Source organism: Lactuca serriola, chromosome 1, assembly GCF_051521515.1.
Source record: "Lactuca serriola cultivar US96UC23 chromosome 1, Lser_US96UC23_V15, whole genome shotgun sequence".
NCBI classification, from domain to species: Eukaryota; Viridiplantae; Streptophyta; class Magnoliopsida; order Asterales; family Asteraceae; genus Lactuca; species Lactuca serriola.
Genome location: NC_136408.1, coordinates 194,274,277 through 194,302,186, shown reverse-complemented (window position 1 = coordinate 194,302,186; position 27,910 = coordinate 194,274,277). Strand labels below are relative to the sequence as shown.

General features: G+C 37.4%; 1 protein-coding gene across 1 annotated transcript; it reads right to left on the bottom strand.

The window, feature by feature from the left end:
* Positions 1-368: 368 nt before the first annotated feature.
* On the bottom strand, positions 369-3,054 carry LOC145102445 (acireductone dioxygenase 3). Its single transcript, XM_079039845.1, has 7 exons — positions 2,908-3,054; positions 1,513-1,624; positions 1,325-1,419; positions 1,058-1,172; positions 859-983; positions 697-767; positions 369-613 (listed from the first exon to the last, which is right to left on the bottom strand). The coding sequence occupies exons 1-7, from the start codon at positions 2,923-2,925 to the stop codon at positions 556-558; spliced, it is 594 nt and encodes a 197-aa protein (XP_078895971.1). The 5' UTR covers positions 2,926-3,054; the 3' UTR covers positions 369-555.
* Between the last annotated feature and the right edge of the window lie 24,856 nt (positions 3,055-27,910).

Sequence of the window (27,910 nt, the reverse complement as noted above, 5' to 3'; positions counted from 1 at the left end):
AGGCTAAATTTGTAAACAAATTATTGAATTGAAGATGTGAAGATCCAATTTTTGATATGGGTTATTTCAAAGAGAGACCATTTATGTGCATAAAACAAAGGGTAATTTTGTCATTTAACAGAACCTTTTAACAAAGTTAATCATAGGGGCCTTTTATGAGCAATGTTTGCTCCTTAGGGACCATCTTAGGGAAAAAAGTTTCGTAAAGACCATTTCAAGGAAAAACGGAAAACCTAAAGGACCATTTGTGTAATTTGGTCTTAAATAAATAGTTAAACTAAACCAAACTAATATGAAAATATTTCTTTACAGAATGGCATTAAAGTTGTTGTACCCATATATCATATGTAAGTAATTATAGACAAACGTAACCATAATACCATATGCATATATATGATTTAGGCACAAAGTTAATGTAGTACATATACATACATCGGTTGTTGATATTGAGATAGAAAGATACATCAGCATAGCAAGTCACTGCTGCTTATTAATTTTAATTATTAAGTATTTTATTATAATATAATAATTGCAACAAATATTATTTCTCAACTCTCAAGCAGCTGCATCAACAGTGTCCCCTTTCTCCACAAAAGTTTCAAGATACTCTTTCCTGCATCATTTTCATTTAAAAAAATTAACAAAACTTAGATAGAATGTTTTTGAAAATAAATAAAAATAAAATAAAATAGATACCTTGCTGGCAAGTCATCATGTGGTCGATTAAATGGAGTCCAAATTGGGTCACCAACAAAAAGCCGCATCGCCTGCCATGCAAACAAAATAAAACGACAATTACTCATAAAATAAATAAATAATCATAATTTTAATAATTAATGAATTTTTTTTTTATTTTACCTTGATGTAGTTATCTGAATCAAGTGTGAAGCGATGATAAATGCCAGCTGGCAACACAATCATGCCTCCTTTCTTCACCCAGACACGTATCCAAGCATCATTTTTATCTCTCACATCAAAGTACCCTTCAAAAACAACAACAATTTAAAAAATAAATAAATAGAACACAAAAATAAAATAATTAGTAATTAGTAATTACCACTTCCAGCAACACAATAGCGGATCTCCTCATCAGTATGAAGATGCTCTTCAAAAAAGCTTTTGATCTTTTCTTCATAATTTGGAAGCTTTTCTGGCCGAATGTCACAGAAATCCTGAAATTATATTATTATTATTATATGTAAATAGTAAATTCAATGTATGGTTTGATATTAGATTCAATTTTCATATGAATTTTTTATGCAAATATTATCCGATTCCATTTATTGTGCAAGATTTAAGAAAGATGAATTAATTTAACACAAACCACATATGAGTATCCACGTGATTCACGGATTTTCTTCAATGCTTCATCAGTTTCATAGTTATCAGCATCCAAACGCCAACTAAGTATCCCAAGTTCTGTGTCATTCACAAACTAATTTATTTATAATGATTCTACACTTCCAAGAATTTATACAAAAAAGTAGTTTATATAATTTTAAAAAAAATTACCTGCAAGTTTTTCTAGAGACACAAATTCCTTTGGGTCCCTATGATGGGGAAGCCTTTGGTCTTCATTGCTATCATCCATATACCATGCCTGAATCACTTCTTCCCTCTCATCCTATTAACACCAAAGGGCATTCACGTCTTTTGAACAAATTGATTTATGAATCATATACGTACACTTTCATAATCATATCAGTTACACATTCTTATCCATTAACTTTTATCAAATTGACAAATGAATGATCAATTTGGGAGAGAAGGACAAAAGATGGAACAATTGACAAATGAATACAAGTTCATTTGACATATTATTATTATTCATTCTCTATGTTAAGAAAATATGATTAAAAGTTAGACAATTATGATGAAATAGTTATAACTTTGAGCTGATAAATATTTTTCTATGTAAGTGAGAAAGTATAATGATGTTTCCATGTACTTATGTACAAGAACTTTGACTTATTTACTAGTGGTTCTTGGTTTAATCTAGTTATGTATTTTCCTCAAAGGCTTTACTATCCATGGATTTATAGAATCTGAAACTTATTGCATAACAGGGGTATTCTACGATGGGTCGTTTTGTTTGCAGAATATTTTAGAAGGAATTGGACTTTGAAGGATTTGGAATCCCAAAGAATGGAACTTTGTCAAGTGTTAAGTATTTCTAACAGGAGGAATTGTTGCGAATTGGATTCCAAGGGTTTTAGGATGGATTGTCGAAAGCCTAAAGTCAAAGAATTTTGTAAACTCTGAGAGAATTCAATTTAAATTCCATTTCACCATCAAATGAGGGATAGTCTTTAGCATCATTCATGCAATGATGATTGGCTTTTGAACTTGGTTGGATGTAAAACAGGGGATTTCACTACCATGAGAACCTTCGTATGAGTATGATGACTAGTTTAGAGGAACTTCTTTGTGTTTTCAACCTACGTACTTCAAATATCCTTTCATCCAAGAGCTACATGCTGTCAATCATTTCTGTAGTTTTCCTCTCTTTTGACCAATAAAAATCCTCCCTACGCTATCAAATCGTCTTTCATAGAGCCAAAACTCATTGAGAGTTGAGACCTAATGAATTCGATTACAGCTAAAATGTTTAACTACATGAGCCACCACTTACAAATTCATTTACGTATTGGCAAAACAGTGCAAATTTATGTTGATGATTCATGATTTATCAGAGAATTAGGAAAAACTGCAGGGTGAAAAAGTGCAACTCTTCTAGTATCTATCCTGATTACCAATTGGTTCGTTTAGATGAAATCGAAAATTCAGAATTCGTATCCTATAGAAGAGGAACTGTTCGTTGGGGAAATCAACCGATTAAAAGCAAGTATTCAGAAAATCAAGGATACCGAATTAACAGACGTGATAACGAAGAAGATTAGTAAGTACCTTGCAAGCAGAACCCATGGAATTGGATTGATTTTAATGGAAGGAAGAAACGAAAACGAATTGTTGAGCTTTGAACCTACGCTGGAAGAGAAGAAACCCTAGTCAATTTTCCTCCCTCACAAATCATATATATACCAACGGTGTTAACCGGGGAAACTAACATTCATAAAATTGTATAAAAAAATTAGTTTCATCTATTTAAAATAATAATAAAATTTTATAAAAATAACTATTTATAAAATGATATGTCATCACATTTTTTTTCTGGACTTTGACCAACGAATTCTTTTTTCTAATATAAAATACCATGTATATGAGCATTTACGAGTACAATTTATTAATATAAAGATGTCATGATATAAATGCTTTTTGTAATTTACTCTTTATTTAAAAGTTGCTTTGAAACTTAATATGAAAAGGTTATTTATTAATAAATAAAATATATCTAAATAACTTTATCAAATATAATTAGTTATTGATTGATATACGAAACAAAAAATATAAAAAATAAAAATAATGTATGGTAATGCGTTTCATGCCACCACCAAATAAGGAATAATATCCATAACATTGAATCGACCAAAATGCCCTTACTCTTCAAAATGATGATTGCTTTTAATCTTCAAAAGTGATATGTCACTGGTTACGTCTAATTCTTTGAATGAAATGGCTAAACCAATTTTTAATTATAATTTTCTTTTTCAATTTTGAATATGCACGTAACAATTCATTTTAAGTTAAATTTAATTTTTACATAAAGTAACAACAAAAGTTTATTTTCAACCAATCTTTTCTCTACAAAATTGTGATAAAAATATTATAAAATGACAACAATACATGTCCACAAATAAACAAAAATCAAAATATCATTACTGTTTTTTTGTTTCATATATCAACAATACATCATCTAGAATAGAACTATTTGGGATAAACTAGCATCTATGCAACAAAATCATTGGTACATAAAAATCTAGGGGTGTGTACGGTGCATTTTGGTATGGTTTAGAGTCAAAACTGCACCACATGTTCGGTTTTAGATTTACGGAAACTGCAAGCTGCGTCGCGAAGGTTCTAAGTTGCGTTATGCGGTTTAGTGCAGTGTGGGTGGTGTAACGCCCAAAATTTTAACACAAAGTACACCCAGATTTTTTATAAAACATGAATCATTACATTCGGTTTACAATCGTATCGCAAATCGGTACAAGTAGTTATTAAAAGAATCTAACAAGAATCTAGTGTAAGAATCCTAAGTTGGACGCTACTAACTCCACTTCCTTCTACACATCTATTTGAACCTAAAAGACAACAACAAATAGATAAACTACAAAGAGCTTAGTGAGCAACCTGCATAACACAACAAAAATTAGTTATACAACTAAATATATATATCATCACATTCTCAATCGTATATTAAATGCCTTCCAATCATTCAATACTCAATACAACATTTCTGACACCAAGTCTGCCATTTATCATTTATACTGGACTTACAGTCAAGCAAGTCATCATCAATTACACTCAACCTCTCCCTACTAATAATTAATAATTTACAATTCTTCTAATCAATATTTCTCTCCCTGACATTAAAGCCATTTAAACTTTCACAACAACATATTCTTTCGTAAATATAGTATTTCAATCATCAAGGTTACTATATATTTACAATTCTCCAAATGATAATATTACAACCACCAATGTTATTATCATAATATAATATTGACATACAAGCATTCAAACATTCTCACAACCCCATGGTGTTACGGTAACTAAGACCACTACAAATAACAATTGTTGATACAGTGGTGTTACGGTCACCAAGACCACCACTAATATTAGTCTATGATATCATAGTCACTAAGACTATCATGACTAATAATATTCATTTCTAGTGGTATTTCCAGCACCAAGCATACCATTATAATCCATACTTTCATCAAAGATCATATAGTAGTAATTACAACACTAAGCATACCACTAATAACCAATTCACACACGATGGTAATTACAGCACAGAACATACCATTATTTCATTATGAGCAATCCTCAAGTATAGCGTTACTCACACCAAGTTTGCCATTGACTTGAATTTCTCTAATAATGGTATTGCAGTCACCCATCTACTATACATTTGAAACATATGGACTCACAATATAATACTATTCTTGCCATGATTCCATCAAAGTTATACGACCTCACTACTCTGTCTTATTGCATATCACTACCTTAGTCTAACACATACTTATACACTAACGGTACATCAATATCCCATTGTACAACGGACGTACAATTTCATATATAATATAATGGAAGTATTCTCTAATACCAATTAATAGTTATTAACCAAACTACTTGTATGCAATCCACAATAATACTTCACTATATTAATTCTCCATTTCACATATCCATAAACGGATATACAAACATTCCATTATTCAACTAGATTAATTATATAATCTACATAACTCATTCATAATGCAACTCAACCAATTCGTTACTCCACATAACAATAACCTGATATAATATTCAATTATATCAGTTTCCCACAACTCTCAACCATTCTCAAACCTTACAGGTTCTAATCCAATAATCCAAAAATCATAATATTGTATTTATTACAAAATTAGTGTAGTACAATAATAAACAAACATCTTGTGACATCCGTCAAATTTTGGTCAACAAAAGTCAACTGAGCGTAAATTAGGTTAAATGGGTGAAATGTAATTTTCATAACTTTCCTAATGTATTATTGGGTATTATAATATTACATATGGTATTTCGAATCAATTATCAAGTAAACGTTTTAATTACATATAAGTAGCATGTTAGTAGCTTGAAACTGGGTCAAACACACAAATATTATTTCGGTATAAATAATATTAGTAACATGTATATGTGATCACAAATCTATAGAAACATGGAACGTAATGTGACCTAGTATGTAACTTCATACTACGGTTGCTTTCCCAGAAAAAGGGGCAAACATTGAGAAAACGAAAGGGATCGCATTTTAGTGCTCATATTTTATATAAGCTGATTGAGAAAAAATACTTAAATTATAAGGTTTTAATATTATGATTTATAATAGCAAATAACATTATTTTTATTAGTTGATATACCTTATAATTTACTTAATTACACAACATTTTGTTACTACATTTTTATAAAAGCGACAAGTTTTATAAAATAGATGAAGATTTTTATAAAAACCAATATGAGACAAATTATGATCTCTCTCTCCCAACATATCCATCTTATCACAACATAATCATATCCTCTTTTATTATAATAAAAAAAATCTTATTTTATATATTATAATCAAAAAATATATATATTATAATCAAGAGAAATCTTACTTTATATATTATAATCAAAAGAAATCTTACTTTATATATTATAATTCAAAGTAAATCCTACTTGGAATATAATAATCTAAAAGTCTTAACCCTAGAATTTTATATTCAAAAGAAAGAGTGTTGCTACTTCCTCATGCAGCCACCACCATCCTCCCCTCTCCTCTTTATAAAACTCAGCCAAGAGGCCTTTTCCCCACCCTCTCTCCATCTTCAAACTCTCTTACACACTCTCTAGTGATTCCAAGAACACCCAAGTTGTTTCCAAGCTTTTTTCAAGACTTTTGGTAAGTGTTTTCCTCCTAATTTTCGAGATTTACCACCATCCATCATCATCTTTTGGTTATTTTTACTCATAATCTTGAATCAAAAACCCTAGGCAAGATCTTGAAGTTCAAGAAGATGTTATCTCCCAAAGCTTGATTCCCACATCATCTTTCTCACCATTTATTGTCATCTTCTAGGGAAAGCATAAAAGGTGAGTTCATATTTCTACTAGTTTTCACTCATTTTACACTTTCGGGGGAGGTTACATGTCATGCAAACAAAATACATTTTGGACAATAACTTTACACAAAGGTCCTAAATCTAATATATGTTGGATAAAACTTTTAACCTTTGGGTAATACTATTTCATGCATTTTTATGTTCTTTTTATGAAGATATATACATATATTCATGTTTTCAAAGAAAGCACACAATTCTTATTGTTTCATATGCACAAGTTTCTCATATTGGAGCTTTTGTAAGGTGGATAATATTATTACACACTGGATGAACACAAACTAACATTTTTACCAAAAGTCTAGTTTTGCAAGATTAAAACTTTATATTTACACATTGGATAAAATCATTACCCCTTGGATAATACCTTTATCCATTGGGTATTACTATTACACAGCGGGTAACCAACATACATGTAGAACAACACTTCGAACATGGGAAATCTTCGATTTCAGTTACAACCTAAAATAACATATTTTCGACGGGTTATGTGAGACATTTCTTCAACCATTTACGCTAAGTCCCGACCTTATAATCATTAAATCTTAAATGAGCGGGACAATTGTGTATAGATCTATATGAGGTTGATGTCACACCCCAAAACCACGAACGGCGGAAACGTTCAGGGGTGAAGGACGTCATGTACAGTATCACAACAGTGTAATATAATAAACAAGCATCAACATCATCCATTGCATTATAAGTAAAGTTTAATACATGTGTGTTCTTTCATTTTAGTAAGACACCAAAAATATACAATCAAAATAAAAGACGAGACTTGTCTGCTCTGTCTTCTCAAAACCTGGCCTCCGTACCTGTCTACTGATGACCTGAGAATAAGAGTTATTTTGAAAGAGAGTATCAGCTTTAAAGCTGGTGAATTCATAAGTATTTAAGTGTCATTGTCATGTTTATGAAAATCTATCCTGAAGGCCATGTAAACCTTTAAGTGAAGATGTTGATGTAAGTATGAAAAACCCTAGAAAAACCCTTATTTTCTATAAGTATGAAGTGTAGTCTTCTACCAAGACCCGAATGTTTTGTTATGACTATGTAGTCTTCTACCAAGACCCGAATGTTCTATCAGTATGAAGTGTAGTCTTCTACCAAGACCCGAATGTTTTGTAAGTAATATGATAGATTTTCCTTTCTATTGACTAGTACTTGAGTACTTAGTCTAACTCCTCGTTTATGTGAAAGTATCACAAAATAAAGTAAACAAGAAAATATAATCATGTAAGTGTTATTGTCTTGGGTTACCAGGAAAAACACGACATCGCTGAAGCGAAAGATAGACCCTATGGAACATCCGAAGAGTGTCCCCTCATTCTCTGTAGCGGCAGCAGGGTGGAGGGAGGGTTAGTCCCCGTATCGATCTCTTAATACAGATCGTCAACCTAATGATCCTCCGAAGATTCACATCTCATCCACTGTTGCAACAGTGGACAGAGGGATGGTTAGTCCCGTCTTTGACTACTAAGTAAGTAACAACCTTAGACATCCATAGATGTTCATCGACCACTGGTGCTAATCAGCGGGATTCGGAATGGTAAGTCCCGCCGAATTATCCCATTGAACTAGGGTAGGAAAGATAATTTACACAGTAAATACTAATAAATCATCCTCGTAGTTCTAAGTACAAGTATCCAGGTAAGTAAATACAGGATAATGCACCTAAGTAACAGTGTTCCTGTATGGTATTCATGTAATGTGTTCATGTAAGCGTAATCATGTATCAAGTAAGTATATGTAAACGTACTCAGGTATCATGTAATCAACTGTAATTGTACTCATGTATCAGGTAATGTACTGGCGTGGACTCATGAATGAACTGACTCTTGTGTGATTCCTTGTAAGTGGAATAATGTTTTGTTTCTTCTAACTATCCCTATGATAATTAACTGGAAAGTATGTGGTTGTTCAAGTAGATTTATGCACCCTCGATACACCAGGGTGCGGGAAACTGAACGAAGGATGAAAACTATAATCTCTAACATATAAATGAACATATGCACATAAGTATAGTTTTATTCAAGAAGGTAAACTAATGGTTTTGTAAGATATCTAGGAGTTTTGAACAATAATTTAGAGTGACTTGATGTCATTAAACATTTCAAAACTAATACTTTTGTTATCAAAGTATTTTAAGATAGAAAACCATTTCATGTGACACCTTTTGAAATATGTGAAATCTACTGAGTGAAAACACAGTTATAAAATACATAAGATTGATTTAATAACAGAATGTTTTCTACTTGTATTCCCCCCCCCCCCCAATTAAAGCATTTAAAATCATTTAAATCATTGATTAAGGGGTATGAACTCACCTGTAGTTGGTGATTGGAATGAACTGAACGATATAGGATGGCTAGGTGTCAAGCGAGGACTTGTGCACACACTACGATCCTAATGAACATATAATCACACATATATGCACTCAATTAGACTCAAATGACTAATTGATAATGTTAAGACATCCTAGACATAATAAACACTTTATATAAGTGTTTTAAGCCTTAAGGATTGCATCTAAGCTATTGTGGGACAAGGTATTTGTGTTTAGGGTTCCAAAGGACCCTACATGTGAGTTTACTCCCCATAAACCATCACACATGGAGTTTACGGTTGTAAACTCTTGAGTTTACGCCCGTAAACTCCCAAACATGTGTGTTTGGTGTGTTTTGAAGTCCAAAATGCTTTCTAGAATTATTCTAACTTGGTGGCTAAGTCCTTGGAAGGGTTTAAGGTCTAGAAATACTCCAAATAGGAGTTTACGGCCTCAAGGCCATTCCCCTTGGAGTTTACGGCCGTAAACTCCCTTGGGGTGTTGTTTTTGTTGCTTTCAAGCCTCTTGCACTTGTGGTATATGTTCTAGACTTTTATTCCTAGCATATGAAGGCATTAGGCACACCTTGGTGCCCTTTTTAGGAGTTTACGGCCCAAGAATCATGTCTTGGCCGTAAACTCACTTTGTTAAGTGATTTTGATGTGGTTTGGTCCCTCCATTAAGTGGGTAACAATTTCTTGTAAAGGTCTAGGGCTTTAGGTGTCATGAAAACACCCATTTTGTCCATTTCAATGGAGTTTACGGCCTAAGATACACTTGGGCCGTAAACTCTCATTTGTTGGTGTTCTTTGATGTGTTTAAGGCTTTAGATTAAATGGGATCTAGTCTAGATAAAAGCCTTAATGATTTAGTGGCCTTAAAACACCATTTTGAGGTTTGAAAATGGAGTTTACGGCCTATGATATTCTTGGGCCGTAAACTCCCAAACTTGGGTGGATTTATGGATGTTTTCTTGTCCCTAACACACATACATAATAGTCTAAAGCAGTTGTATAACACAAGGGTCGGTTTTGGCTTCGTTTCGGGAGTTTACCGCCCAAGAACACCTTGGGGAGTAAACTCCTAGATCTAGTGATTTAGCCTTCTAAATCATGTTATAAACACATAATAAGCATTCTAACACTACTAGAAAAGGGTACTCACAATTTGGGATAAAAACCCGAAGATCCGTCAGAGAGAAAATGGCTTTTCTCTAGTCGGAAATGTGAATAATGAATGAATTTGGTTCAGAAATCTATTTATAGTCCTGAGATATTTTTGGCAGAAAATATTTTTATTCCAGAAATGATCTCTAATATAATAGAGTGTTGGAATAATAGTGTTGCACAAAACCCTAGTGCACCCACTCTCCTGATATTTCCTGAAGTGTAAACCCTGAATTACTCAAACTTATGTGAAAAAGTCTGAAAATTAACAGTGACCACTATAACTTCTATTGAAGTGATATAGATTGTACAGAATGGAAATTTCGGGTTGTCACATCATCCCCGCCGTTAGAAGGAATTTCGTCCCGAAATTAGAATTTAAGCAAGTAAGAAATTACAAATAACTAAGCAAAAAGGTGAGGGTATTTCAGTTTCATCTGATCCTCACGTTCCCAAGTGAATTCCGGTCCACGCTTTGCGTTCCAGCGCACCTTCACTATCGGGATACGGCTCTGCTTTGTTTGCTTGACCTCTCGGTCCATGATCTCTACTGGTTCCTCCACAAAGTTGAGGCTCTCGTTGATCTCGATCTCGTCGAGTGGAATAACAAGAGTCTCGTCGGATAGACACTTTTTCAAGTTTGACACGTGGAAGGTAGGATGTACGTTACTGAGTTCTTTCGGTAGATTGAGCTTGTAAGCCACAGGGCCGATTCTTGTGAGAATCTCGAAAGGCCCTATGTATCTTGGATTGAGCTTCCCACGCTTTCCAAAGCGTATCAAGCCCTTCCAGGGTGAGACCTTCAGTAGGACTCGGTTGCCCACCAGCACAGAGGGGATCTGCACTTTCGGCCATAGAGGGCCTCGAATGGAGCTGCCTTTATGCTCGTATGATAACTGTTGTTGTAGGAAAATTCAACAAGGGGTAAATGGATATCCCAAGCTTTTCCAAAGTCAATCACACAGGCACGCAACATATCTTCTAAGGTTTGGATAGTTCTCTCACTTTGCCCGTCGGTCTGTGGATGGTAGGCTGTACTCATATCCAGCCTAGTTCCTAGGGAACTTTGTAATGACTGCCAGAACCTCGAAGTGAATCTACTATCTCGGTCTAAGATGATAGATAAAGGAACACCGTGCAGCCTTACAATCTCCCTAATGTATGTTCTGGTAAGTTTCTCCATCTTGTCTGTTTCTTTGATCGGTAGGAAGTGTGCAGACTTAGTCAGTCTATCGACGATGACCCATATGGAATCAAGTCCACCCGTCGTCTTGGGCAACTTGGTTATGAAGTCCATAGTGATCCACTCCCACTTCCATTCTGGTATCTCCAGTTGTTGTAGAAGACCGGAGGGTTTCTGGTATTCGACCTTGACCTTTGCGCAAGTAAGGCATTTACTCACGAAGGTAGCAATATCTGCTTTCATGTTACGCCACCAGTATAACTTTTTAAGATCCAGATACATCTTATCTGAACTCGGGTGGACGGAATAACGAGTGTTGTGAGCTTTGGTCATGACCAAGTCTCTGAAGCCACCGTGTTTCGGTGTCCAGATCCGATCCATGAGGTATAAGGCTCCGCCACCCTTGACTTCCAAGTTCTTATCCATCTCTCTAAGGGATTCACCCGCCACGTTTTCAGGTTTCAAAGCGTCGAGCTGAGCCTCCTTTATTTGTGTGGACAAGTGTGAATGGATAGTTAGAGTCAAAGACTTGACTCTACGACCAGTATATTCTTTCCGACTTAGGGCGTCGGCTACTACATTGGCTTTACCCGGATGATAACGAATTTCGCATTCGTAATCACTAAGTAGCTCGACCCATCGTCGTTGTCTCATGTTGAGCTCTTTCTGGTCGAAAATGTGTTGTAGACTCTTATGGTCTATAAAGATCGTGCTTTTTGTACCTTATAGGTAATGTCGCCAGATCTTCAGAGCAAATACAACTGCTCCTAGTTCAAGATCGTGGGTTGTGTAGTTAACCTCATGTGTCTTCAGCTGTCTCGAGGCATAGGCGATGACTTTACCTCGCTGCATCAGAACACATCCGAGTCCTTGATTGGATGCATCGCAATAGAAAATGAAGTCTTCTATCCCTTCGGGAAGGGATAGTATCGGGGCGGTGCACAAGGCTCGTTTGAGCGTTTGGAACGCTCTTTCCTGTTTCTCTTCCCAGTCAAAGGCCACGCCTTTCTGGGTCAGGGTTGTAAGAGGTTTCGCTATGCGGGAGAAGTTCTGGATGAACCTGCGATAGTAGCCAGCTAGACCTAGAAATTGACGAATTTCAGTAGGTGTCTTTGGTGCTGACCAGTTCTCGATGGCCTTAATTTTGGAAGGGTCCACGTGTATACCTTCTTCGCTAACCACATGGCCCAAAAATTTGACTCGCCGAATCCAAAATTCGCACTTGGAGAACTTCACGTAGAGCTTCTCCGATCGTAATGTTTCTAAGATTTTACGGAGATGTTGACTATGTTCCTCCTTACTTCGAGAGTAGATGAGTATGTCATCAATGAAGACGGTGACAAACTGATCCAAGTAAGGATGACACACCCTATTCATCAGATCCATGAATACTGTGGGCGCGTTAGTTAATCCGAATGGCATCACTAGAAACTCGTAGTGCCTATAACGAGTTCGGAAGGCTGTCTTGGGAACATCCTCCTCTAACACTCGTAACTGGTGGTATCCGGATCGCAGATCTATCTTCGAGAAGTAGTTGGCTCCTTGAAGTTGATCAAACAAATCGTCAATGCAGGGCAAGGGATAACGATTTTTAATGGTAAGTTTGTTGAGTTCTCTATAGTCGATGCACATGCGAAACGATCCATCCTTCTTCTTGACGAACAAGACCGGTGCTCCCTATGGTGAGAAGCTTGGTCGAATGAATCCCTTCTTGAGAAGTTCGTTAAGTTGACTGGAAAGTTCCTGCATTTCAGCCGGTGCCAGACGATAAGGAGATTTGGCTACGGGGGTAGCCCCTGGCACTAAGTCGATTCTGAACTCGACTTGGCGTTGTGGTGGTAAACCGGGAAGTTCTTCTGGGAATATGTCGGGAAAGTCGCGTACTTCTTGGATTTTCTGGATGTCTTTCAGTTCTTGACTAGTATCGACGACGTGTGCAAGAAATGCATGGTACTCCTTCCGTAAGCACTTCTGGGCTTGAATGCACGAAATGATGCGAAGACTCGTACTAGGTTTGTCGTCCTAGATAACTAAGGTTTCGTTGTTAGGAAGGTTAAGACGAACTGCCTTTTCGAAGCACATAATGTCGGCACGAAGAAGACTCAACCAATCCATACCGATGATAACGTCGAAACATTTAATTGGGACTGGCATGAGATCTATCTTGAAAGTATGGCCATCTAAAGTTAAGGTACAACCTACGTATATGCAGTTTGTACTCTCTGTTTTCCCGTTAGCCATTTCTACCGTGAACGAACTATCTAATGCATGTGGTTTTTGTTTAAGCAGGTGTGCAAATTTGTGACTTACAAAACTTTTCTCGTCTCCACTATCGAAAAGTATGCAAGCATATGAGTTATCGAGGAGGAACGTACCAGTAACTATCGTAGGATCAGCTACCGCTTCCTCGTGGCCTAGAGCCATAACTCTTCCCACTCCTCCAGCCATCCCTGCTTTAGGGCAGTTCCTCTTGTAGTGGCCCACTTCGCCACAACCGTAGCAAGCTTGGCCCATGCCGGCGTTAGGAACCTGGGCAGCTTGAGTTGTTGGAGTCTTGCAGAAACGGACTGTGTGTCCCTTCCTGTTGCAGTTAGAGCACTGCATCTCTTTGCAAGGTCCGTGGTGGTGGAAGTTGCACTTGGTGCACTTCGGGAGAGTTCCAGCATATGTTCTTGCTGGTAAGAGGTTCGCAGGGACAATAGGAGTAACTGTGGCAGCATTGATCACCACAAGTTGTTGTTTCTTGGAGGACCCTTGCGAAGCCCCTCTTTTCCTCTTATTCCACCCCTTCCTGTTGTGGTCGGGGTTGGACTTTTGTGGTACAGGTGTAGGGATTGTTGCGTTCTGAGGTTTCCGGTGATCGATGAGAGATTGTGCTAGCTCCTTGGCGCTATCAAAAGTAATAGGCCTAGAAGCTATCACACTTGACTGGATCTGGGGTGACAGTCCCCAGATATACCTCTCTATCTTTTTGCTCTGGAGAGCAACCATGTCAGGGCATAAGTTTGCTAGATCACAGAACCTATTTGTGTAGGTCGTGATGTCGGACCCAATCATTTGTAGACCCCAGAATTCCTGCTCGAGTTTTTTAACTTCGCCTCGAGGACAGTATTCTTTCATCAGCATGTCTTTCAAGTTTTCCCAGCTGATGGAATACGCCACCACCAAAGTCAGATAGTTAACATGGCTGTTCCACCACGTTAGTGCTCTGTCAGAGAAGGTACAAGCTGCGAACTTGACCTTGTTGCCTTCTTGGCATCCGCAGATCTCGAAGACAGATTCCATCTTCTCAATCCATTGTCTCAACACCATAACACCCCCAGTTCCATTGAAGCTGCGGGTTTTGGCGTTAGTGAAGTCCTTGTAAGTGCATTCCCGAGGGTGTCCATGGCTTTCACCGTGGTTCGAGGGTGGTGCACCTGTTCCTGATCCACTAGGGGCAGGAGCGTTGATTGCTGACACAGCAGCTGCAACTGCTGCTGTGAAAGCTGCCTGGAACATAGTGGTATCGAAAGGATTTGGTGGTTGAAGGGGTACAGGTGGTGGTGGAGGTGGTGGTATTGGTGCTTCGTTGTTTGGGTTACGTCTTGTACTTCTGCGTGGCGGCATCTTTAACTATACGTTTAAAAGATGACGACATGGATAAGAATAAATGATTAATGAATGTGTCTCATGGACTAAATCTCCATAGCCCAACAACAGAAAGAATAGTATCACTAAATGAAGAAGATAGCATTTGGATAATAATTTCCATTAGATTAGATATTCGTCAATAATATTGGAATTACAGATGTAACAAGTTCGGGAAAAATGGCCTAGAAGTAGGCCTTACATCAACCAAGATGAAAAATTTTGACAGAATTAAGACTAGATCAAGACCTAACAGGTCTAAGATTTATACAGATAGGAAATTAGACCAAAGTTTTACATAAACTAGGTTATATCCGAAAGATGAGTCGTCGAGATTCTATCGGCGACGAGAACTGCTAGCATGAGTCCTCGATCCCGACAGTAGACGTTCAATGTCCCTTATACGCCTGTTCGTCCTTGCTTGCTGAGCTCGAAGTTCTCTAACTTCCGCTTGGGTTTCAGCAAGTTCTCTCTGCAGATTTGCATTGCGGACTAGAGTCCTTTCATGAGCAGACTCTAGTTGGCGAATGTGGACAGTGTTAACACCAGAGTTGGCGTCAACTTCCAAGACTTGATTAATAGTCGCCTGAGCTATTATCGAGTTCCGAGAAATCCTACGCACCATAATTGGTAGGACTCTATCAGCAGAACCTCCTTCAGTGAGGTTGTAGAAACTTCGGTCTCCATTGTAGGGAATGGGCTGACCCTGTTCATGACTCCATGTAATCAAGTTAGTGGCCCACAGAGGAGTGGGTCCTTGAAACACAGGGCGGGGGTTCAGGTTTGGGTTTTGAGCACCTGGGGGTAGGTTCTTGACTTCTGGCTCCGAGTCAGAACTATCAGAAAAACCTTCAGCATGGTGATCATCTTCTGGTTCTGCCTCTAGCCAACCAGCATTGCCTTGTTTCGGGAAGTACGGATCGCCATGGTGAAAACTAGCCATTTTAATCCTACGCACCATAATTGGTAGGACTCTATCAGCAGAACCTCCTTCAGTGAGGTTGTAGAAACTTCGGTCTCCATTGTAGGGAATGGGCTAACCCTGTTCATGACTCCATGTAATCAAGTTAGTGGCCCACAGAGGAGTGGGTCCTTGAAACACAGGGCGGGGGTTCAGGTTTGGGTTTTGAGCACCTGGGGGTAGGTTGTTGACTTCTGGCTCCGAGTCAGAACTATCAGAAAAACCTTCAGCATAGTGATCATCTTCTGGTTCTGCCTCTAGCCAACCAGCATTGCCTTGGTTCGGGAAGTACGGATCGCCATGGTGAAAACCAGCCATTTTAATCCTACGCACCATAATTGGTAGGACTCTATCAGCAGAACCTCCTTCAGTGAGGTTGTAGAAACTTCGGTCTCCATTGTAGGGAATGGGCTGACCCTGTTCATGACTCCATGTAATCAAGTTAGTGGCCCACAGAGGAGTGGGTCCTTGAAACACAGGGTGGGGGTTCAGGTTTGGGTTTTGAGCACCTGGGGGTAGATTGTTGACTTCTGGCTCCGAGTCAGAACTATCAGAAAAACCTTCAGCATGGTGATCATCCAAAGGGATTGGGTGATCATCTTCTGGTTCTGCCTCTAGCCAACCAGCATTGCCTTCGTTCGGGAAGTACGGATCGCCATGGTGAGTTTCTTTATGGTTGTGTTGGTAAGTTTTTAGACTTGTTGCCATGTCACAACCATTCTTGGGCATATTCTAGTCACTCCTCGGACCAGCATAGTTGATCAGGCTATGCCATTCCCAAGACTGACCATATATCCCCAGGCTTACTTGTGATATTCAAAAATCGTAATACTTTTGTTCTTGTCGTTGTGACACTGATTTTAGTATGAATGCAGGCACGTATACTTACTTAAATATTTTATTATTTAAACGTATAACTCTGAGACAGAGTGTTTTAATCCCATGTATTTATAGTTAGTATATCTTTTATGGGTTGATATACTTAATTCACTATAAACAATGCTCTGATACCAATCTGTCACACCCCAAAACCATGAACGGCGGAAACGTTCAGGGGTGAAGGACGTCATGTACAGTATCACAACAGTGTAATATAATAAACAAGCATCAACATCATCCATTGCATTATAAGTAAAGTTTAATACATGTGTGTTCTTTCATTGTAGTAAGACACCAAAAATATACAATCAAAATAAAAGACGAGACTTGTCTGCTCCGTCTTCTCAAAACCTGGCCTCCGTACCTGTCTACTGATGACCTGAGAATAAGAGTTATTTTGAAAGAGAGTATCAGCTTTAAAGCTGGTGAATTCATAAGTATTTAAATGTCATTGTCATGTTTATGAAAATCTATCCTGAAGGCCATGTAAACCTTTAAGTGAAGATGTTGATGTAAGTATGAAAAACCCTAGAAAAACCCTTATTTTCTATAAGTATGAAGTGTAGTCTTCTACCAAGACCCGAATGTTTTGTTATGACTATGTAGTCTTCTACCAAGACCCGAATGTTCTATCAGTATGAAGTGTAGTCTTCTACCAAGACCCGAATGTTTTGTAAGTAATATGATAGATTTTCCTTTCTATTGACTAGTACTTGAGTACTTAGTCTAACTCCTCGTTTATGTGAAAGTATCACAAAATAAAGTAAACAAGAAAATATAATCATGTAAGTGTTATTGTCTTGGGTTACCAGGAAAAACACGACATCGCTGAAGCGAAAGATAGACCCTATGGAACATCCGAAGAGTGTCCCCTCATTCTCTGTAGCGGCAGCAGGGTGGAGGGAGGGTTAGTCCCCGTATCGATCTCTTAATACAGATCGTCAACCTAATGATCCTCCGAAGATTCACATCTCATCCACTGTTGCAACAGTGGACAGAGGGATGGTTAGTCCCGTCTTTGACTACTAAGTAAGTAACAACCTTAGACATCCATAGATGTTCATCGACCACTGGTGCTAATCAGCGGGATTCGGAATGGTAAGTCCCGCCGAATTATCCCATTGAACTAGGGTAGGAAAGATAATTTACACAGTAAATACTAATAAATCATCCTCGTAGTTCTAAGTACAAGTATCCAGGTAAGTAAATACAGGATAATGCACCTAAGTAACAGTGTTCCTGTATGGTATTCATGTAATGTGTTCATGTAAGCGTAATCATGTATCAAGTAAGTATATGTAAACGTACTCAGGTATCATGTAATCAACTGTAATTGTACTCATGTATCAGGTAATGTACTGGCGTGGACTCATGAATGAACTGACTCTTGTGTGATTCCTTGTAAGTGGAATAATGTTTTGTTTCTTCTAACTATCCCTATGATAATTAACTGGAAAGTATGTGGTTGTTCAAGTAGATTTATGCACCCTCGATACACCAGGGTGCGGGAAACTGAACGAAGGATGAAAACTATAATCTCTAACATATAAATGAACATATGCACATAAGTATAGTTTTATTCAAGAAGGTAAACTAATGGTTTTGTAAGATATCTAGGAGTTTTGAACAATAATTTAGAGTGACTTGATGTCATTAAACATTTCAAAACTAATACTTTTGTTATCAAAGTATTTTAAGATAGAAAACCATTTCATGTGACACCTTTTGAAATATGTGAAATCTACTGAGTGAAAACACAGTTATAAAATACATAAGATTGATTTAATAACAGAATGTTTTCTACTTGTATTCCCCCCCCCCATTAAAGCATTTAAAATCATTTAAATCATTGATTAAGGGGTATGAACTCACCTGTAGTTGGTGATTGGAATGAACTGAACGATATAGGATGGCTAGGTGTCAAGCGAGGACTTGTGCACACACTACGATCCTAATGAACATATAATCACACATATATGCACTCAATTAGACTCAAATGACTAATTGATAATGTTAAGACATCCTAGACATAATAAACACTTTATATAAGTGTTTTAAGCCTTAAGGATTGCATCTAAGCTATTGTGGGACAAGGTATTTGTGTTTAGGGTTCCAAAGGACCCTACATGTGAGTTTACTCCCCATAAACCATCACACATGGAGTTTACGGTTGTAAACTCTTGAGTTTACGCCCGTAAACTCCCAAACATGTGTGTTTGGTGTGTTTTGAAGTCCAAAATGCTTTCTAGAATTATTCTAACTTGGTGGCTAAGTCCTTGGAAGGGTTTAAGGTCTAGAAATACTCCAAATAGGAGTTTACGGCCTCAAGGCCATTCCCCTTGGAGTTTACGGCCGTAAACTCCCTTGGGGTGTTGTTTTTGTTGCTTTCAAGCCTCTTGCACTTGTGGTATATGTTCTAGACTTTTATTCCTAGCATATGAAGGCATTAGGCACACCTTGGTGCCCTTTTTAGGAGTTTACGGCCCAAGAATCATGTCTTGGCCGTAAACTCACTTTGTTAAGTGATTTTGATGTGGTTTGGTCCCTCCATTAAGTGGGTAACAATTTCTTGTAAAGGTCTAGGGCTTTAGGTGTCATGAAAACACCCCTTTTGTCCATTTCAATGGAGTTTACGGCCTAAGATACACTTGGGCCGTAAACTCTCATTTGTTGGTGTTCTTTGATGTGTTTAAGGCTTTAGATTAAATGGGATCTAGTCTAGATAAAAGCCTTAATGATTTAGTGGCCTTAAAACACCATTTTGAGGTTTGAAAATGGAGTTTACGGCCTATGATATTCTTGGGCCGTAAACTCCCAAACTTGGGTGGATTTATGGATGTTTTCTTGTCCCTAACACACATACATAATAGTCTAAAGCAGTTGTATAACACAAGGGTCGGTTTTGGCTTCGTTTCGGGAGTTTACCGCCCAAGAACACCTTGGGGAGTAAACTCCTAGATCTAGTGATTTAGCCTTCTAAATCATGTTATAAACACATAATAAGCATTCTAACACTACTAGAAAAGGGTACTCACAATTTGGGATAAAAACCCGAAGATCCGTCAGAGAGAAAATGGCTTTTCTCTAGTCGGAAATGTGAATAATGAATGAATTTGGTTCAGAAATCTATTTATAGTCCTGAGATATTTTTGGCAGAAAATATTTTTATTCCAGAAATGATCTCTAATATAATAGAGTGTTGGAATAATAGTGTTGCACAAAACCCTAGTGCACCCACTCTCCTGATATTTCCTGAAGTGTAAACCCTGAATTACTCAAACTTATGTGAAAAAGTCTGAAAATTAACAGTGACCACTATAACTTCTATTGAAGTGATATAGATTGTACATAATGGAAATTTCGGGTTGTCACAGTTGACAATCCACACCTAAGCTACTAGCTACAGCTAGACCGAAAACTTTGGGATGACAATTGTCTTAACATTTCACGATGTCCGAAGAAGCGTCGTGGCGTGCAGCATTACAGTCAATAGCTCGATTATAAGGACTCACTATAACATCGAATAGTAAATTCTAGTGCAAGATACAATATAAGTATCGTTATTTACTTATACACAACATTTATAAGTATGGTTATTTACTTATGTGACAAACCAAAATTTCTATTATGTACAACCCATCACTTCATTAGAAGTCAGAACAGTTTCTGCTAATTTTCAAGCTTTTTGGAAAAAGTTTGAGCATTTTTGGATTAGCACTTTAGGAGAAATCAGGAGAGAGGATGCCCTAAGGTTTATTGTGCATCACTAAAGTTCCCAAAACTCCAAGAGTTTCGAGTTTACGGCCCAAATGGTATTTGGACCGTAAACCCTAGTGACTATATATATGACACTTAGTCATTTATCTCACTTTTTCACTTTTCAAGATCCAAATTCAATTTTCTCTCAAGTAGCAGCCGACTTTTCCTCCTAGATCTTCAACTTGTAAGTGTTTCTAGCCCTATTAAGTTGATATATTACTTAATCTAGTGATCTAACACACTTCTATCCGTGAAATCATTCCAAAAGTGTAGATCTTCAAGTTTCACCAAGAACACACACTAGTGTTCTTGGCCTTTTGGTACCATTTCAAGTCTTTATCCTGTAAGTACTTCTATCCTAGAGTATCTTAAGGTTTGTTACACTTCCATACATCAAGAAATCACCCAAGAAACCAAGGATCAAAGGTGTTTACGGTTCAAGATGTTCTTGAACCGTAAACCCTAAAAAGGGTGCCAAAGTGTGCCCTAGCTCCTTCCTTATGCTTAGGACTTAGCATAGAACCTTTCCTTGATGAGTGTAGCGCCTAAAAAACACCAACCCCCCCCCCCCCATTATTATGAGTTTACAGTTTGGGAATCTCCCAAAATCGTAAACACCCCCAAAGAGTGTTTTGATGCCCTTAACACCTTAATAAGCCTTGGATATTAGCATGGGACCTTACACCATTGAGTTAGGGACTTCAAACTTCAATTTGGTACTTCTTACCATGAGTTTACAGCCGTAAAATCATGGGGAAGTGGTCCCCAGGCCGTAAACACAAGTTAGGGACATTTTTGGACCTTAAACTCACTTAGCCTCTTGTTTAAGCTTTGGAGCACTTAACCACTTAAGTCTTTATAGTTTTAAGCCTCATTTGGAGACCTAATTGTGAGTTTATGTTCAGGAGTAAACTCCCCTGGACCATAAACACCAACAAACATGGTCCATTGACCATGAACTCCCATATAAGGCCTTGCATGTCACACCCCCGAACCAGACGACGGAAACGTCCGGGGGCTTGTGCGTGACTTCATCTTGAAATATTATTACAGTGAGTATAATTGAAACATAACATGATCATCATCACACATGTAATATAACAACATTCATTGTTTACATTGAATATTGTATTTGAATATTACATGCCAAAATAGTAAGAGTATGATAAAACAAAATATAACATAATATCCATTAGTTTGTTTAGTTCATCCTGCTTCAACGGTTTCCTGAGAATACAAGTTATTTTGAAAACGGTCAACATAAAAATGTTGGTGAGTTCATAAGCATGTTTGTGAAAATGATTTGTATAGCTTTGAAAACCACCAGAAAATCCGATATTTTCTGAAAAGACTTTTCTTTATCAAAGTGTGAAGATCTATAAGTTGATGCATGAATGAATTCAAAAACATATATATGAAGGGTATTTTGTATTACAGTTAGAGAAATTTCGAGCGAGTAGTATCGAATTCCCCGGAAAACCCGATGTTTTCCGATGTTGAAAGGTATCCGTGATTACTTATTTTTGTATCGTCATATCGAATGAATATTGATTACTCCACATTGAATATCGTCCTAATCCCGTCTACTTTGATTTCTCATAAGCCTTAGCGAACGAAGAGAAGAGGAGCACTAGGTCATGCTACTATCGTATGTACCTTAGGCTGTCGGGGATGTGAAAGACACGATGGTCCAGCTCGCATCTGATTACTTTGACCTTACCGGCCTTACTAATGGGCCACTAGGGCCTAATAGCACATAAAAGCTATTGAAAGTCCTTTTACACGTAATTGGGTCATAGAAGGCCCAATAACACGTAAGCGTTATCCCTTTGGGCCCAAAGATCATTTTGATGGACTTGCAAGATCCATCAAGCATGATTTGAAACTCTCAAGCCCAAAGTTTGTAAGTTTACTCATCGTAGTTATCGCGTATCTATTGAAGTGTTTGATTTAATGGTTATTGTTTTTGTATTGATTCAAGACCGAATCAATTCGTTTATAACGATATTTGGAACGTGTATTTGTTTTCCGTTTGTCGGTAGTCGTAGGTTTTGTATTTTGACTTAATGAATTAATTTGTTTAAAAGTAGAAGTTTGACCTTTTCACTACCTTTCTTTTTATAAAGATAACAATTTAGTCCTTTATATAAAAGAATTTCATTTTTAGTCCTTAAAACATTTTTCTTGACACTTTTGCATCATAAATTTGTTAAAAAGATAGTTTTAACCCAAAAATTATTTTATTAACAGATTCAGCCCTTCCAAAATGGTATTTCTCGGTTAAAACCCAATTTTTCGCAACTTTTATAGTTTTGGCCCAAAATCCAAAAACTTTACATTTTTGGTCCTTTTTTATAATGAAAAGCATTTTTGACCCCTGAAATAGTTTTATTATGCTATTTGTCCCCTGTTTTGAAGAAAGTTTCATTTCAGCCCCTTAATTTGTCATTTACATTTCAAGTCCTTTGAAAACTTTATTATTCAGAAAAACAATTATGGAAACTGTTTTGACTCTTTTGGCCCTTAAGAAACCGTGACTTGGCCATTTTTAACCCTAGTTTTGAATATATTCACATTTTAAGCCCAAAATGGATTTTTATGTTGAAATATGTTTATCATAATCTTATAGATTATTATTCTTGAATTGTTTAGTGTAGAATAACTTAGATTATGTTTGTTTTTCTTCTCATATCATAGATCTCTAGATTCACCCCTTTTTAGTTACATATTTATCACAAAACACATAAATATACACATACATGCATGAAAATCACACTTAGCACACATATACATATAGATCTACACATTTTCTTGTATTCTCCCCCATAAAACACATAAAAACCGAAAAGAGAGGGGTACGAAGCTTACCTTGAGTTGTGGTTTCGGTTTTGAAGAGAAAAATGAAGAATTTTGGTGCAAATCTTGGCCTAGTAAGCTTTCCTTAGAGGATCTCGAACTTAGGTGTTTCTAAGATGATGATTATGAGTTTGAATAGATTAGGAAGAGATTTTAGACAAAAAGAAGTATCTAGATCATAGATCTAAACATAAACTTACCTTGAATGATGATTTTTGTGGAAGAATCTCCTTATCAAGCTCTAAATCTCGCAATTTTTATGAAGAATGGAGAGAGTTTCTTTGAGAGAGAGTTTGAGTGAAATGTGTCTGTGTTGTTTTGGCCGAGAGAAAAAAAAGAGAGGAGAAGAGAGAATGGATGAGGTGATGGTTGTATGGAAGCATGGGATTTTTCCATGGAAACCCAACAAATAATAGTGAGGTGGCCATGAGAAGTCAACTCTCCTCTTTTGGTGTTGTTGGGCCGAGGAAAAGAGAGAGGAAGGAAAAATAATTGGGCCTTGTATGCTTAAGTCCATTTTATGGTTAAGTTAGATGATTTTTGGCCCAATAAAAATCAAAGAATGATTTTTATGACCTATTAGGGCTAATTTAAATTTGTTGTGACCCAATAAGGCCCATTAAAGATAACATAGTTCATTTTAGGCTTATAAGGCCCAAAATATTAAGTTTCATGTATATGGGTCCAATTAGGGCCCATTTGAGAGTTCTAGGTTCAAGATAGTTAAATTGGAAACTTATTGGTCCATTAGGTCCAATAAAGAAATCCTAGCCCAAAATGGACTTAAACCGGGATTTCAAGGGTTTTCCAATTCTTTGTTGACTATTTGTAGTGCTTGAATGAAGTATTGTATTCACTTAAAGTACAAGTTATTACACTAGGTGTATGATTGCATGAGAGTAGAATTTCCTAGCAAAAATGCTAGTTGTGACATTGCACTCCTTTGTCGCAACCCAATGGCCTCCTGACACTTTGACCAAAGTGTTTTCCTCACTTTAGGATGTTTATACATGTTTAATTAGTGTTATAATCACTAATTATATATATATATATATATATATATATATATATATATATATATATATATATATATGTCTTCATATGTTATTAGGATCATTGTGTGTGTCTAAGTCTTCACTTGACACCAAGCACTTGTCCGACACTTCCATCCGATCCGCTCACTGCAGGTGAGTTCATACCCCTTAATCAATATTTTAAATGTTTTTAAATGCTTTTATGGGGGGATACAAGTTGAATCATGCTAGTTATTATATCAATCACATGTGATTAATAAGCAGCATACAAATGGATTTACTACTCTTTTAGTTGTTTTACCAAACAAATTACTTCAAATGGCTTTCCAAAACATTTTTACTCGTTTAAAAACTTTTTGTTAAACTGTCTTACATAATGAATGTTTCTTTTCAAACCCTGTTACATTTGTGTTTCAAACAAAGGTTTTCCTTATACTTAAAACTGTTCTTATCAAATAAACTGCTTTCAAATCGTTTTACAAACTAACATCAAGTCATCCTTTCTTAGTTACTAAACTTTTCAATGGTTTTACAAAACTTCTTTTGTGCTTTTATATTGTCAATTTCATGCCTATATATGTATAGTTATATAAGTAATGTTTAAAGGACTTAGGAAGGCTAGCTCGCTTTATCTCCTTTTCCTCGTTGGGATGTGGCTAGGTCTGACAATGGTGCAGGTTTTGACCCTGATCCGATCCAAACCCTTAAGAATTATATAGGTTTGGAGCATAGTTTTTGATTCGTTTACCCGTTAACGACCCATACCTGCTAACCCTTTTATTAAAAGGGTCGGGTATGGATCATCACTGACCCGCTCCGTTTATAACCCGCCCCATATAATTTTTGAATTATTGGTTTATATTTTATATTGCTTAAAGTTTAATTTTAATTCCAATCAAAAATACAAAGGGAAAATGCCAAAGTCCAAACTGTTTATACATAAGAATCAAGGAGTCGACTTCTAGAGTTTCAGTCTTCTACTAAGAATTATGATGTCATTTCATTTATATTTCATCAAGCAGTCATCATATTTCATTCATAAATCAATAAATTCATTCATCAACAGAAAGAAAGTTTGTCATTGCTATTTTCTATCACTACAATTGACAGTAAAAAATAAATCAGAAGTTACTACAATAGTGATTTTTAATTCCAATCGGAAGTCCTCAAGTATGTAATGTGTTTTCTAAATCAACATTTTTTTTATTTAAGAAATATTGTTTTATGAATTAATTAAAATGTGTTTGATAATTCAAAAAGCCTATGGGTTATGGGGCGGGTTTGGATATCCGTTGATTCGGTGGATAAGAGTATGGATTTGATTATTCAAAACCCTACGGGTTACGGAGCGGATTTGGATCGGATTTTGAAATTTGTTAAAAGGGTTTGGATCAAGGTCGATTCGCTCCAAATCTGCCCCATTGCCAGGTTTAGATGTGGCTTTAACGCATCAGTTATTAGTCTGGAGGTCGTCTAAATATTAGTTATATATTATGTATACATATATAGACATAAAAGTTCTATTAGTCAATTTGTAACACCGAAAATTTTCATATAAAATTTTCATTGTTAAATCATAAAATTCTCATAATACATTACACAAAAATCCACAATTATCAAATTAAAAAAACACAAATCCATAATTGTTTGATTAATAATCCAGGATCCTCCAAAACATAACTCTTCATCTTGTGTGTACAATCAAGCCGTCGCCTTCCCGTGATCCTGAGAAGTACCTGAAACACATAACACATAACACGGTAAGCACGAAGCTTAGTGAGTCCCCCAAAATACCACATACAACACATATTAGCCACTCGAGGCTATAACTCTGTGGACCCTCCGACCCTAACTATGTGGACCCTCTGGCCCTAACTGTGTGGACCCTCTGGTCCTAAGCTCGTTGGACCCTCCGGTCCGGTCTGCTTAAGCCTTCCGGCCTCATAAATCGTTGGACCCTTCGGTCCGGTCTATAAATTCCGCATAGCATAAATCACAAAGACATAATGCATAGCATATCACATACAACAGGATAACATAATACTCAATGTAAGCACGTAAGACCTTCCGCTCACTCATAACTACCACTCAAGGTAAAGTATAGTGAGAAGACTCACCTCGGATAGCGAACAGATCCTATAAATGTTGTTGGTACACTCTAGCTTCTATCACTAAGCCAAACCCACAAATAACCCTATTGGGATATAAGACAAACCTTCACATTATTAGGTCTAAATATGGTCCACCAATCCGGTCCATAAATAATCCAACCCCAATGGGCCCGCCAAGGCCCAATACCAAATGGGTTCACAAACAGTCCTCCATTGGCCCAACCATGGCCCAATTTTCCAAATTGGGCCCAAACCCTCACACAGGTCTTACCCTAAAGCTCATCTAAATATTCTAGTCCACATGACTGCTCTTGGATGGCTCATCAATGGCCCAATCACCAAAGCCTAATAAAAGGCTCAACACACGACCCAAGTAGAAACTAGGGTTTCAACATAAAATGATGATTAGGGTTAAGTGTTTCTCACTTAACCCATTAAGGGCTTAACCCATTAAGTCCATGATTCCACTAAGCCATCATACAATAAAATCGTCATGGGTTATAACTTCAGTCCATTGGTCCAAATGCGCGTCCCAATAGGCCCAAGCCAACAAACCCCAAAATTAGGGTTTTCTAAACCCTAATTAGGGTTTCTAGCCCATAAACCATCCAACAAGCCCATATCAAGCATTTGGGCTGATTAGGGTTCACTATGCCAAGGACCACCCACTGCCACCTTAGGTAGTGGTGGTCAGTGGCGGCTCACGGCGGCGGCCACCACTTTCACGGTGGTGGGGGGGGGGGGGGTGTTTCCCGGCCATACAAGCACCCATTCAACCTCATAATTTCCGAAAACAATAATTATACTCAAACATAAACTCACAAACACACCCACAGCCACCTCCCATGGCGGCTGGTGGCGGCAGAGGGTGGCAGAAAACACAAATGGATGGAAGCCACCACCTCATGGTGGTGGCAGTGGGTTTTCGACCACAAGGAGAACACACACAAATCTGAAATGGAAACAGCAACACACACCTGCATGAAGATCACCAAATACGCCCTAACACAGCCCTCGTCGTGGCGGCAGCCGGAGCTCGCTAGCAGATTTGGAATAACCACAGGGCGGTGGTGGCGACGACAGCTTGTGGGGCTTGGCTCCTGGTATCCGGCTTCGTCGGCGCTAGCATCACAGAAGAGCGCTCGGCGGTTCAAGGTCTCATCGGTAGCGATCGTGGTAGACAATCTCGACTGGGCAGTGGTGGCTCGCTGCTGACTTCGTTGTGCTGCTCAACGCTACTGGCA